Below are 12,497 nucleotides of genomic sequence, written 5' to 3' on the forward strand. Positions count from 1 at the left end.
GTCCCTCTCGGTCTGTCTCACTCTGTGTCTCTCTCTGTCTCTCCCTGTCCCTCTCTGTCTGTCTCAGTCACGCTCTCTGTATCTTTCTTTGTCTCTGTCTCACTCCCTCTCTCTCTTTCTATCTGTCTCCCTCTCTCTGTTGCTTTGTTTCTCTATGTTTCTCTCCTCTCTCTCTCAATCTCACTTTCTCTGCTTCCCTCTCTCTCTGCCTCACTCTCTCTGTCTCTCTCTGACTCTCTCTAGCATTCTCTTTCTCTATCTCCTTTTCTCTATATTTCTGCCTCAATCTGTCTGTCTCTGTCTCTCTCTCTCTCTCTCTCTCTTTCTCACTGTCTCTCTCCCTTTTCTGTCTCACGCTCTCTGACCCTCTCTCTCTCTCTCTCTCTTGGTCCCTCTCCCCCTCTCTGTCTTTCGGCCTTTGTTTCTCTCTTTCTCCCCGTCTGCCTCTGTCTCTCTGTCTCCCTTTTCCTTTCTCTCACCCTCTGTCTGTCTCTCTCTCCATCTCTGTCGCGCTCTCTCTATCTCTCTGTCTCTCTCTCTCTCTCTGTTGGTCTGTGTCTTCCCACCCCCCTCCTCTCTGTCTGTCTCTCTTTCTCTCTCTCCTTTCTCTGTGTCTCATCCTGTCTTTCTCTCTGTTTCTGTCTCTCTGTGTGTCTCGCTCGCTCTCTCTCTCTCGATCTGTGGTCGCTCTATGTAAATATGAGGAGTGTGTTTCCCGAGTCTTCTCAGAGCCGGTGATGAAATATTGCCTCATTGATCTCGTCCTGATTTAAGGACAAAGCTCGGAGCTCGGACTCTCAGTCTGCGAGAGATTCGGAGAGACACTCACACCATGCGAACACGAGACCTCCTCGTCTGTTTACTGCTCGGGGCAGTGAGAGCTTGTCCGTGAGTAACGGGGGGAGAGGGGAAGAGGGAGTAAAGGGTGTGGGAGATAGAGACAGTGGGGAAAGGGGCGAGAGGGACCAGGGGAGAGCGCGGGAGAGGGGCGTGAATGAGAGAGACCGTGGGGAAAGGGGTGAGAGCGACCAGCGGAGAGTGGGGAAGAGGGGGAGAGGGAGAGGGGTGAAAGAGAGAGAGACCGTGGAGAAAAGGGTGGGAGGGACCAGGGGAGAGTGGGGGAGAGGGGGAGAGGTAGAGGGGTGTCGGAGAGCGAGACCGTGGGGAAAGGGGTGAAAGGGACAAGGGGAGAGAGAGTGAGAGGGTGAGAGGAAGGGGGGTGTAGTAGAGAGAGACCGTGGGGAATGGGGTGAGAGCGACCAGGGGAAAGTGGGAGAGGGAGAGGGGTGGTAGGAGAGAGAGACCGTGGGGAAAGGGGTGATAGGGACCAGGGGAGAGAGGGGAAGAGGGGGAGTGTGGCGTGGGAGGGAGAGACTGTGGGAAAAGGGGTGAGAGGGACCGAGGGATATTTGGGGAGAGAGCGAGACGGATAAGGGTGTGGGAGAGAGAGTCTGTGGGGACAGAGGTGAGGGGGACCAGGTAGAGTGGGGGAGAGTGGAAGAGGGGTGTGGGAGAGAGAGAGTGTGGGGAAAGGGATGAGAGGGACCCGAGGGAGAGTGGGGGAAGGGGGGAGAGATCGGGGAGAGTGGAGGCAAGGGGGAGAGGGACAAGGGAGATTGGAGGATGGGGAGAGAAGGGCGTGGGAGAGAGAAACAGTGGGGAAAGGGTTGAGAGGGATCGGGAAGATTACGGGAGAGGGGGATGAGTAGATCGGTGTGGGAGAGAGAGAATGTGGGGTAAGGGGTGAGAGGGACCCGAGGGAGAGTGGGGGAAAGGGGGAGAGGGGTGTGGGTGAGAGCGGCCGTCGGGAAAGGGTTGGGAGGGATTGGGGAAGAGTGGGGGAAAGGGGCGAGGGATCGGGGGGAGAGGGCGAGAGGGACCGGGGGGAGAGGGATCGGGGAAGGGGGACCTGCGGAGAGGAGGAGAGTGAGAGGGGGGGGAGGGCAAGAGGGAACGGGGGTGGGAGAGGGGAACAGGGGAGCGCGAGAGAGGGAACGGGGGAAGGGGAACGGTAAAGCGGGAAAGGGGGCGAGGGACCAGGGGGAGAGAGGGAGATGGAACGGGGGAAGAGGCGAGGGGGTAGGGGGGAGTTGGAGGGGGAATTGGGGAGAGGGAGAGAGTGACCGGGGGGCAGGAGGAGAGTGACCGTGTGATATGGGGTGAGGGACCTGGAGATGGATCGGGTATAGACTGGGAGAGAGATTGTAGGCGGGGGAGAGTGAATGGGGGAGGGAGAAAGACCAGGATGTGACGGGAAGGAAAGGTGGAGAGGGGAAGAGGGACCGAGGGAGAGGGGGAGAGTAGGAGAAGGGGGGATGGAGATTGGAATTGGGGAAAGAGGAGCGAGGGAGTAGGGGAGAGGGAATGGGGGAGAGCGAGCAGGGGAGAGGGAACAGGGCGACGGGAGAGGGAATGGGGAAGGGGGACAGGGGGTGGCGTGAGTGGGGGAGAGGGAGCAAGGGAGAGGAAGCAGGGGAGAGGAGGAGAGGGAACGGGCGGATAGGGAGTGGGGAGAGGGGGAGTGGGGAAGAGGGAACGGGGAGCGGAAGCCTGGGATGGAGAACGGGAGAGAGGGAGAGGGAACGGGGAGATGGAACGGGGGGGGCGGGAAGGGAGAGAGGAAGGGGAAGAGGGAATGGAGGAGAGTGGGAGAGGGAATGGGGACGAGGGGGAGAGGGAATGGAGAAGAGGGGGAGACGGAACGGGGAAGACGAAGCAGGGGAGAGGGGGAGAGATATTTGGTGAGATATAAAAGGAGACTGATGGGGGAGAGAGATTAGACTGGGTGGGATGTTAAATTGAATGATGGGGGAGAGAGATGAGACTGGGTGGGATATTAAATGGAATGATGGGGGAGAGAGATTAGACTGGGTGAGATATTAAAGGGGACTGATGGGAAGAGAGAGATGAGACTGGGTGAGATATTAAAGGGGACTGATGGGAGAGAGCTTAGACTGTGTGAGATATTAAACTGGGCTGATCGGGGAGAGTGCCATTAGACTGGGTGAGATATTAAAGGGGAATGATGGGGGAGAGAGATTAGACTGGGTGAGAGATTAAAGGGGACTGATGGGGATAGAGTTTAGACTGCGTGAGATATTAAAGGGGACTGATGGGGGATAGAGATTAGGCTAGGTGTGATATTAAAGGAGACTGATGGGTGGAGAGATTAGACTGGGTGGGATATTAAAGGGGACTGATAGGGAGAGAGATTAGACTGGTTGGGATATTAAAGGGGACTGATGGGGGAGAGAGAGATCAGACTGGGTGAGATATTAAAGGGGACTGATGGGGAGAGATATTAGACTGGGTGGGATATTCAAGGAGACTGATGGGGGAGAGAGAGATCAGACTGGGTGAGATATTAAAGGGGACTGATGGGGAGAGAGATTAGACTGGGTGGGATATTAAAGGGGACTGATGGGGAGAGAGATTAGACTGGGTGGGATATTAAAGGGGACTGATGGGGAGAGAGATTAGACTGGGTGGGATATTAAGGGGACTGATGGGGAGAGAGATTAGGATGAGTGGAATATTCAATGGGACTGATAGGGGAGGGAGAAATTAGACTGGATGTGATATTGAAGACGTTTGATGGGAGGGAGAGATTAGACTTGGTGAGATATTGAAGACGTTTGATGGGAGGGAGAGATTAGACTGGATGTGATATTGAAGACGTTTGATGGGAGGGAGAGATTAGACTTGGTGAGATATTGAAGACGTTTGATGGGAGGGAGAGATTGGACTGGATGTGATATTGAAGACGTTTGATGGGAGGGAGAGATTAGACTGGATGTGATATTGAAGACGTTTGATGGGAGGGAGAGATTAGACTTGGTGAGATATTGAAGACGTTTGATGGGAGGGAGAGATTAGACTTGGTGAGATATTGAAGACGTTTGATGGGAGGGAGAGATTGGACTGGATGTGATATTGAAGACGTTTGATGGGAGGGAGAGATTAGACTGGATGTGATATTGAAGACGTTTGATGGGAGGGAGAGATCAGACTGGATGTGATATTGAAGACGTTTTATGGGAGGGAGAGATTAGACTGGGTGAGGTAATGAAGACGTTTGATGGGAGGGAGAGATCAGACTGGGTGAGATATTGTAGACGTTAGATGGGAGGGAGAGATTAGACTGGGTGCGATTTTGAAGACGTTTGATGGGAGGGAGAGATTAGACTTGGTGAGATATTGAAGACGTTTGATGGGAGGGAGAGATTCGACTTGGTGAGATATTGAAGACGTTTGATGGGAGGGAGAGATTAGACTTGGTGAGATATTGAAGACATTTGATGGGAGGGAGAGATTAGACTGGATGCGATATTGAAGACGTTTGATGGGAGGGAGAGATTGGACTGGGTGAGATATTGAAGACGTTTGACGGGAGGGAGAGATTAGACTTGTTGAGATATTGAAAACGTTTGATGGGAGGGAGAGATTAGACTGGGTGAGATATTGAAAACTTTTGATGGGAGGGAGAGATTGGAATGGGTGAGATGTTGAAGACGTTTGATGGGAGGGAGAGATTAGACTGGGTGAGATTTTGAAGACGTTTGATGGGAGGGAGAGATTAGACTGGATGAGATATTGCAGACGTTTGATGGGAGGGAGAGATCAGACTGGATGTGATATTGAAGACGTTTTATGGGAGGGAGAGATTAGACTGGGTGAGGTAATGAAGACGTTTGATGGGAGGGAGAGATCAGACTGGGTGCGATTTTGAAGATGTTTGATGGGAGGGAGAGATCAGACTGGGTGGGTTGGCCTGTCTTGTGCTGGAACATTCCATGATTCTCCTTGTTCACGGGATGAGCCCTCAAACACCGGCTTCCTATTTTGTTAGTTGGAGATCTTTCTCTTCCGGGGACCTGTGGCCATGGGCTCCTCATTGACCTTTTCCTGTCGTTAACCTCTCGAAAGCCTTTATCACACTACGTTGGCCCCCTCAGTTTATCTGATTAGAATTAAGGAAGGATAGAGGCGCCATTACACTACTGGGTGCATACTGTCGGCCACCAAATAGTAGGAAGGCGATAGAGGATCAAATCTGCAGGCAAATTACAGAAAGGTGCAAGAATTATATAGTGATAATGCGAAACTTTATCCCAATATATACAGGGTCAGCAACAATGTAAAGGGCAAAGAGGGGGAGGAATTCCTGAAATGTGTACAGGCAAACTTTCTGCAACAGTGTGTTTTCATCCCAACGAGAATGGAAACAATGCTGTATCTCGTTCTGGGGAATGAAGTGCGGCAGGTGGAGCATGTTTCAGTGGCGGAGCATTTGGGGAACAGTGATCATGATATCATTAGCTGTAGAATATTGATGGAAAAGGAGAAGGAACAATCAAATGTGAAAATAATTAAATGAAGGAGAGGCTAATTTGATTGAGTTAAAATAGGACCCTGTACACATGGATTAGAAGCAGAAATTGATAGACAGAGCAGTAATTGAATAATGGGAGGCCTTCAAGGAGGAGATGGTTCGTGTACAGAGTGGACACATTCACACGAGGCCAAATGGAAGAGCATTCAAAGCTGGAGCTCCCTGGATGACGAAAGATATAGAGATTAAAATGAAACAGAAAAAGGAGGATCATGAAAAATGTAAGGTTCATAATACAGTGGAGACCCAGACTGAATACAGAAAGTACAGAGGAGATCCAAAAAGGGGAATAAGAGGGGCAAAGAGAGAATATGAGAATAGATTAGCTGCTAACATCAAAGGGAAGCCAAAAGTCTTTTATAAAAATATAAATAGTAAAAAGATAGTCAAAGGAAGGGTGGGACCGATTAGGGACAAAAATGAAATCTTCTTGTTCAGGCAGATCGGCCTTCACTGGAGAAGAAGATGCTGCCATTGCCGCAGTAAAGTCGGAGGTAGCAGCGATATTGGATAGAAATAGTTAACGAGGAGGTACTTAAAAGATTGGCAGTACTCAAAGTAGAAAAGTCACCTGGTCCTGACGGGATGGATCCCACGTTACTGAGGGAAGTCAGGGTGGAAATTGCGGAGTCTCCGGCCACAATCCTCCAATCATCCCTAGATATGGGGATGATGTCGGAGGACTGGAGAATTGCAAATATTACACCCCTGTTCAAAAAAGGGGAGAGAGATAAACCCGGCAATTACAGACCAGTCAGACTGACGTCGATGGTGGGGAAACGTTTATAGACAATAATTAGGGAGAAAATTAATTGGCACTTGGAAAAGTGTGGGCCAATAAACGAAAGTCAGCACAGATTTGTTAAAGGACAATCGTCTTTGACTAACTTGATCGAGTTCTTTGATGTACTAACAGACAGGGTTGATGAGGGGAGTGTTGTTGATGTTGTGTATGTGGACATTCAAAAGGCGTTTGAAAAAGTGCCACATAATAGACATGTTAGAAAAATTAAAGCCCATGAGATTAAATGGACAGTGGCAGCGTGGATACAAAATTGGCTAAGGGGCAGAAAGCAGGGAGTAGTGGTGAGCGGTTGTTTTTCAGACTGGAGGGAAGTATCCAGTGGTATTCCCCAGGGATCAGTATTGGGACCACTGCTCTTTTTGATATATATCATCGACCTAGGCTTGGGTAGAGACGGTATAATTTCAAAGACTGCAGATGACACAAAACCCAGAAATGTAATAAACAAAGTGGAGAATTCTAACAGACTTCAGGAGGACAGAGACAGGCTGGTGAAATGGTCAGACGCATGGCAGATGAAATTTAAGGCAGAGAAGTGTGAAGATGCATTTTGGTAGGAAGAATGAGGATAGTCAGTATAAACTAAATGGTACATGCTTAAAGGGCTGCAGAAACAGCGAGACCTGGGGGTGTATGTACACAAATCATTAAAGATGGCACAGCAGGTTGAGAAGGCTGTTAAAAAAGCATATGGGATCCTGGACTTCATCAACAGTGGCCTAGAGTACAAAATCAAGGACGTTAAGCTAAATCTTTATAAAACACTGGTTGGACCTCAACTGGAGTATCGTGTTCAATTCTGGGCACCGCACTTTAGGAAGGATGTCAAGGCCTTAGAGAGGGTGCAGCGGATATTTACGAGAATGGTAGCAGGAATGCGGACTTCAGTTATGTGGAGAGACTGGAAAAGCTGGGGTTGTTCTCCTTAGAGCAGAGAAGGTTAAGGGGAGATTTAATATAGGTGTTCAAAATTATGAAGGGATTTGATAGAGTAAATAAGGAGAAACTGTTTCAAGTGGCAGAAGGGTCGGGAACCAGAGGACAAAGATTTAAGGTGATCGGCAAAAGAACGAGAGGCGACATGAGGAAACATATTTTTTATGCAGTGAGCTGTTACGATCTGGAATGCGCTGCCTGATTGGGCGGTGGAAGCAGATTCAACAATAACTTTCAACAGGGAATTGGATAAATTCTTGATGGGAAAAGAAATTACACGGCGACGGGGAAGGACCAGGGGAATGAGACTAATTGGATAGCTCTTTCAAAGATCTGGCAGAGGCCTGATGGGCCAAGTGGCCTCATCCTGTGCTGTATTTACTATGATACAATGATACTATGATGTGGCAATCGTTTGTTGACAAAACTGTGTTTGCTCACTGTAAACAATCTCATTTACGAATGTGATTGCAGCTCGAATATATTTGGATTTTCAAAAGGCCTTCGATCATTTACCGCATTTTGGACTCATGACTAAGGTCAGAGCATGTGGAGTCAGAGGACAGGTAACAGAATAGATAGCAAGCGTGCTACAAAAAACAGAAAACAGAGATTAGGGGTTAAGGGTAGTTACTCAGACTGGCAAAAGGTGGGAAGTGGTGTTCCACAGGGATCGGTGCTGGTACCACTTTTGTTCACCATTTGCATCAACGATTTGGACTCGGGAATCGGAACTGGAAATTCAAAATTTCCCGACGACTCGAATTTGGGGGGTGCAGTTAACACAAAGGAAGAATGCAGTAAAATTCAAGATAACATTAATAAACTTGCAGAATAGTTGTGTAACTAGCAAATGAATTTCAATATAGATAATTGTGAGGTGATGCATTTTGACAGGAAGAATAAGGAGGGCAACATACTGCTTGGATAATAAGAGTCTAAATGGGACAGAAGAGCAAAGGGATTTGGGGTACAGATAAACTAATCACTAAAAGTAGCGACACAGGTTAATAAGGCCATAAAACAGCAAACCAAGCACTGTTGTTCATTTTTAAAGGGATAGAATTGAATAGCAGAGAAGTCAAGGTAAACTTGCACAGAACCTTGGTTAGACCACACTTGGAGCATTGTGAACAGTTCCAGTCTCCATATATATTGGTTAGACCACACTTGGAGCATTGTGAACAGTTCCAGTCTCCATATACATTGGTTAGACCACACTTGGAGCATTGTGAACAGTTCCAGTCTTCATATACCTTGGTTAGACCACACTTGGAGCACTGTGAACACTTCTAGTCTCCATATATCTTGGTTAGACCAAAAGTGGAGCACTGTGCACAGTTCTAGTCTCCATATACCTTGGTTAGACCAAAAGTGGAGCACTGTGCACAGTTCTAGTCTCCATATACAAAATGCTGCGGTGCACAGGGATATGGGTGTCCTCGTATATGACACAAAAAAGTCAACATACAGGTGCAGCAAGTAATTCGGAAGGCAAACGGCATATTGGCCTCTATTTCTAGGGGGATGGAGTATAAAAGCAGGGAAGTCATGCTACAACTGTTCAGGATGCTGGTGAGATCACACCTGGAGTACTGCGTACAGTTCTGGTGCCCTTATTTAAGGAAGGACATACTTGCATTGGAGGCAGTTCAGAGAAGGTTCACTCGGTTGATTCCGGGTATGCAAGGTTTGTCTTATGAGGAAAGATTTAACAAGTTGGGTCGATACTCATTGGAGTTTAGAAGAATGAGAAGAGATCTTATTGAAACATACAAGCTTCTGAGGGGACTCGATAGGGTGGATGCTGAGAGGGTGTCATGGGGGAATCAAAAACTAGGGAGCATAGTCTCAGATTAAGGGGTCGCCCGCTTAAGATGGAAATGAGGAGTTTCTTCTCCCAGAGGGTCGTGAATCTTTGGAATTATTTACCCCAAAAGCTGTGGAGGCTGACTCATTGCATCCATTCAAGGCTGAGCTAGACAAATTTTTGATCAGCAAGGGAGTCAAAGTATATGGGGAAAAGGCGGGAAAGTTGATTTGAGGTAAAAATCAGAACAGCCATGATCTCATTAAATGACGGAGCAAGCTCGAGGGGCTGAATGGCCTACTCCTGCTCCTATCTCTTATGGTCTTATGGTTCTGGTCCCCATATACTTTGGTTAGACAACACTTGGAGTGCTGAGCACAGTTCTAGTCTCCATATACCTTGGTTAGACCGCACTTGGATTACGGGGAACAGTTCTACTCTCCATATACCTTGGTTAAACCACACTTGGAGTACGGTGAACAGTTCGAGTCTCCTTATTATAAAAAATAATATAAATGCACTGGAGAAGGTGCAAAACAAGATTTGCAAGGATGATACCAGAACTGAGAGTTTTATAACTATCAGGAAAGACTGAACAGACTGGGGATCTTTTCTATAGTAAAGAGCGGACTGAAGGGTGACCTGATAGAGCCCTTTAAGATTATGACAGGGTTTGATGGGGACGACGTAGAGAAGATGTTACAACTTGCGAGGGAGTCCATAACTATGGGCCACAAATATAAGATAGTTACTAATAAAGTCAATAGGGAATTCAGGAGAAACTTCTTTACCCAGAGAGCAGTGAGAAAGTGGAACTCGCCACCACAAGCAGTAGTTGAGGCCAATAGCATAGATGCATTTAAGGGGAAGCTAGATAAGCAAATGAGGGAGAAAGGAATAGAAGGATATGATGATAGGGTGAGATGAAGAAGTCTCGAGGAGGGTCGTGTAGGGCAATAAACAACAGCATAGACCAGTTGGGCCGAATGGCCTGTATCTGAGCTGTAGGTTCAATGTAACTCAAGGTAATCCCGCACGGTCGATTGGAGATAAGGACACACAGAGAGTGGAGGCGGAATTAGATTTCCCAATCCTCTCCTGGCTTATAGTCAAGGTCCCTGGGATGGGTGGGATCAGTCCGAGCCCATTGCTGCATCCATTTCCACATCATCCCCAGAGATATCTACAGAGGATTGAAAACAAGGTCCCAACAGATCGATAAACAGACTCAGCGGTCAAACTACAAACCATCTCCTTCAGCAAGGGCCGGAGAAGGCCACAGTTATCCAAAGATACCGACAAATCCAGTCACTAATCTGATTTAGGAATCTCCAGTTTGGGGGTGATGAGTTCCACAGTTTGGGGGGTGACGAGTCCCCACAGCTTGAGGGTGAGGTGTCGAACAGATTCAGGGTTAGGAGTCCTACAGTTTGGGGGGTGAGGAGTTCCACAGTTTGGGGGTGAGGAGTCCCACAGTTTGGGGGTGATGAGTCCCACAGTTTGGGGGTGAGGAGTCCTACAGTTTGGGGGTGAGGAGTCCTACACTTTGGGGGTGATGAGTCCCACAGTTTGGGGGTGATGAGTCCCACAGTTTGGGGGTGAGGAGTCCTACAGTTTGGGGGTGAGGAGTCCCACAGTTTGGGGGTGATGAGTCCCACAGTTTGGGGATGAGGAGTCCCACAGTTTGGCGGTGAGGAGTCCTACAGTTTGAGGTTGAGGAGTCCCACAGTTTGGGGGTGATGAGTCCCACAGTTTGGGGATGAGGAGTCCCACAGTTTGGCGGTGAGGAGTCCTACAGTTTGAGGGTGAGGAGTGCCCACAGTTTGGGGGAGAGGAGTGCCCACAGTTTCAGGATGAGGAGTCCCCACAGTTGCAGAGTGAGGAGTCCCACAATTTGAGGGTGAGGAGTGCCCACGTTTTGTGGGGGTGTGGTGCGGAATCCCCACAGTTTGGGGGTGAGGAGTGCCCACAGTTTTGGGGGCGAGGAGACCCACAGTTTGGGGGGTAAGGAGTTCCAAAGTTTGGGGAGGCGGTGAGGAGTCCCCACAGTTTGGGGGGGGGGGTGGCGGTGGTGGGGTGGTGAGGAGTCCCACAGTTTGCGGGTGAGTATTCCCCACAATTTGGCTGTGAGCATTCCCCACAGTTTTGAGGGTGAGTATTCCCCACAGTATGGGGGGTGAGGATTCCCCACAATTTGGGGGGTGAGGATTCCCCACAGTTTAGGGGGTGAGTGTTCCCCACAGTTTGGGGGGTGAGGATTCCCCACAGTTTAGGGGGAGAGCAGTCCCCACTGTTTGGGGGGTGAGGATTCCCCACAGTTTAGGGGGTGAGTGTTCCCCACAGTTTGGGGGGTGAGGATTCCCCACAGTTTAGGGGGAGAGCAGTCCCCACTGTTTGGGGGGTGAGGATTCCCCACAGTTTGGGGGGTGAGGATTCCCCACAGATTGGGGGTGAGGATTCCCCACAGTTTGGGGGGTGAGAATTCACCACAGTTTGGGGGGTGAGGGTTCCCCACAGTTTAGGGGGTGAGCAGTCCTCACAGTTTGGGGGGTGAGTATTCCCCACAGTTTAGGTGGTGAGCGGTCCCCACAGTTTGAGGTGTGAGTATTCCCCACAGTTTGGGGGGTGAGGATTCCCCACAGTTTGGGGGGTGAGGATTCCCCACAGTTTAGGGGGTGAGCAGACCTCACAGTTTAGGGGGTGAGTATTCCCCACAGTTTAGGGGGTGAGCTGTCCGCACAGTTTGAGGGGTGAGTATTCCCCACAGTTTGGGGATTGAGCAGTCCCCACAGTTTGGGGGTGAGGATTCCCCACAGTTTGAGGGGTGAGGATTCCCCACAGTTTGGGGGGTGAGGATTCCCCACAGTTCGAGGGGTGAGGATTCCCCACAGTTTGGACGGTGAGGAGTCCCCACAGCTTGGGGGGTGAGGAGTCGCACAGTTTGGGGGATGAGGGGTCCCACAATTTGTGGGATGAGGAGTCACATAGTATGGGGGGTGAGGAGTCCACGGTTTGGGGGATGAGGGGTCCCACAATTTGGGGGATGAGGAGTCACATAGTATGGGGGGTGAGGAGTTCACGGTTTGGGGGGTGAGGAGTCACACAGTGTGGGGGTGAGGGGTCCCACAGATTGGGGGTGAGCAGTCAGGAGTCCCCCCAGTTTGGGGGGTGGGGGGTGAGGATTCCCACAGTATGGGAGGTGAGGATTCCCACAGCTTGGGGGATAAGGGGTCCCTCAAATTGGGGGATGAGGATTCACAAAGTAGGGGGGGTGAGGAGTCCCACAGTTTGGGGGGTGAGGAATGACACAGTTTTGGAGTGAGGTGTCCCACAGTTTGGGGAGTGAGGAGTCCCATAGTGTGGAGGTGAGGAGTCCCACAGTTTGGGGGGTGAGGAGTTCCACAATTTGGGGGTAAGGCGTCCCACAGTTTAGGGGGTGAAGAGTCCCACAGTTTTGGAGGTGGGGGTTCTCACAGATTGGGGGTGAGGAATCAGGAGTCCCCACAGTTTGGGGGGTGGGGGTAAGGAGTCCCTACAGTTTGGGTGCGGGTTGA

General features: G+C 49.8%; 1 protein-coding gene across 1 annotated transcript in view; it reads left to right on the forward strand.

The window, feature by feature from the left end:
- Positions 1-318: 318 nt before the first annotated feature.
- Positions 319-12,497, forward strand: part of LOC137312964 (alpha-2-macroglobulin-like) — a 144,823-nt gene continuing 132,644 nt past the window's right edge. Inside the window, exon 1 of the mRNA XM_067979323.1 lies at positions 319-888. Coding sequence (XP_067835424.1) covers positions 833-888 — 56 coding nt within the window. The 5' untranslated portion in view covers positions 319-832. The remainder of the gene's footprint in view (positions 889-12,497) is intronic.

Source organism: Heptranchias perlo, unplaced genomic scaffold, assembly GCF_035084215.1.
Source record: "Heptranchias perlo isolate sHepPer1 unplaced genomic scaffold, sHepPer1.hap1 HAP1_SCAFFOLD_44, whole genome shotgun sequence".
NCBI classification, from domain to species: domain Eukaryota; kingdom Metazoa; phylum Chordata; class Chondrichthyes; order Hexanchiformes; family Hexanchidae; genus Heptranchias; species Heptranchias perlo.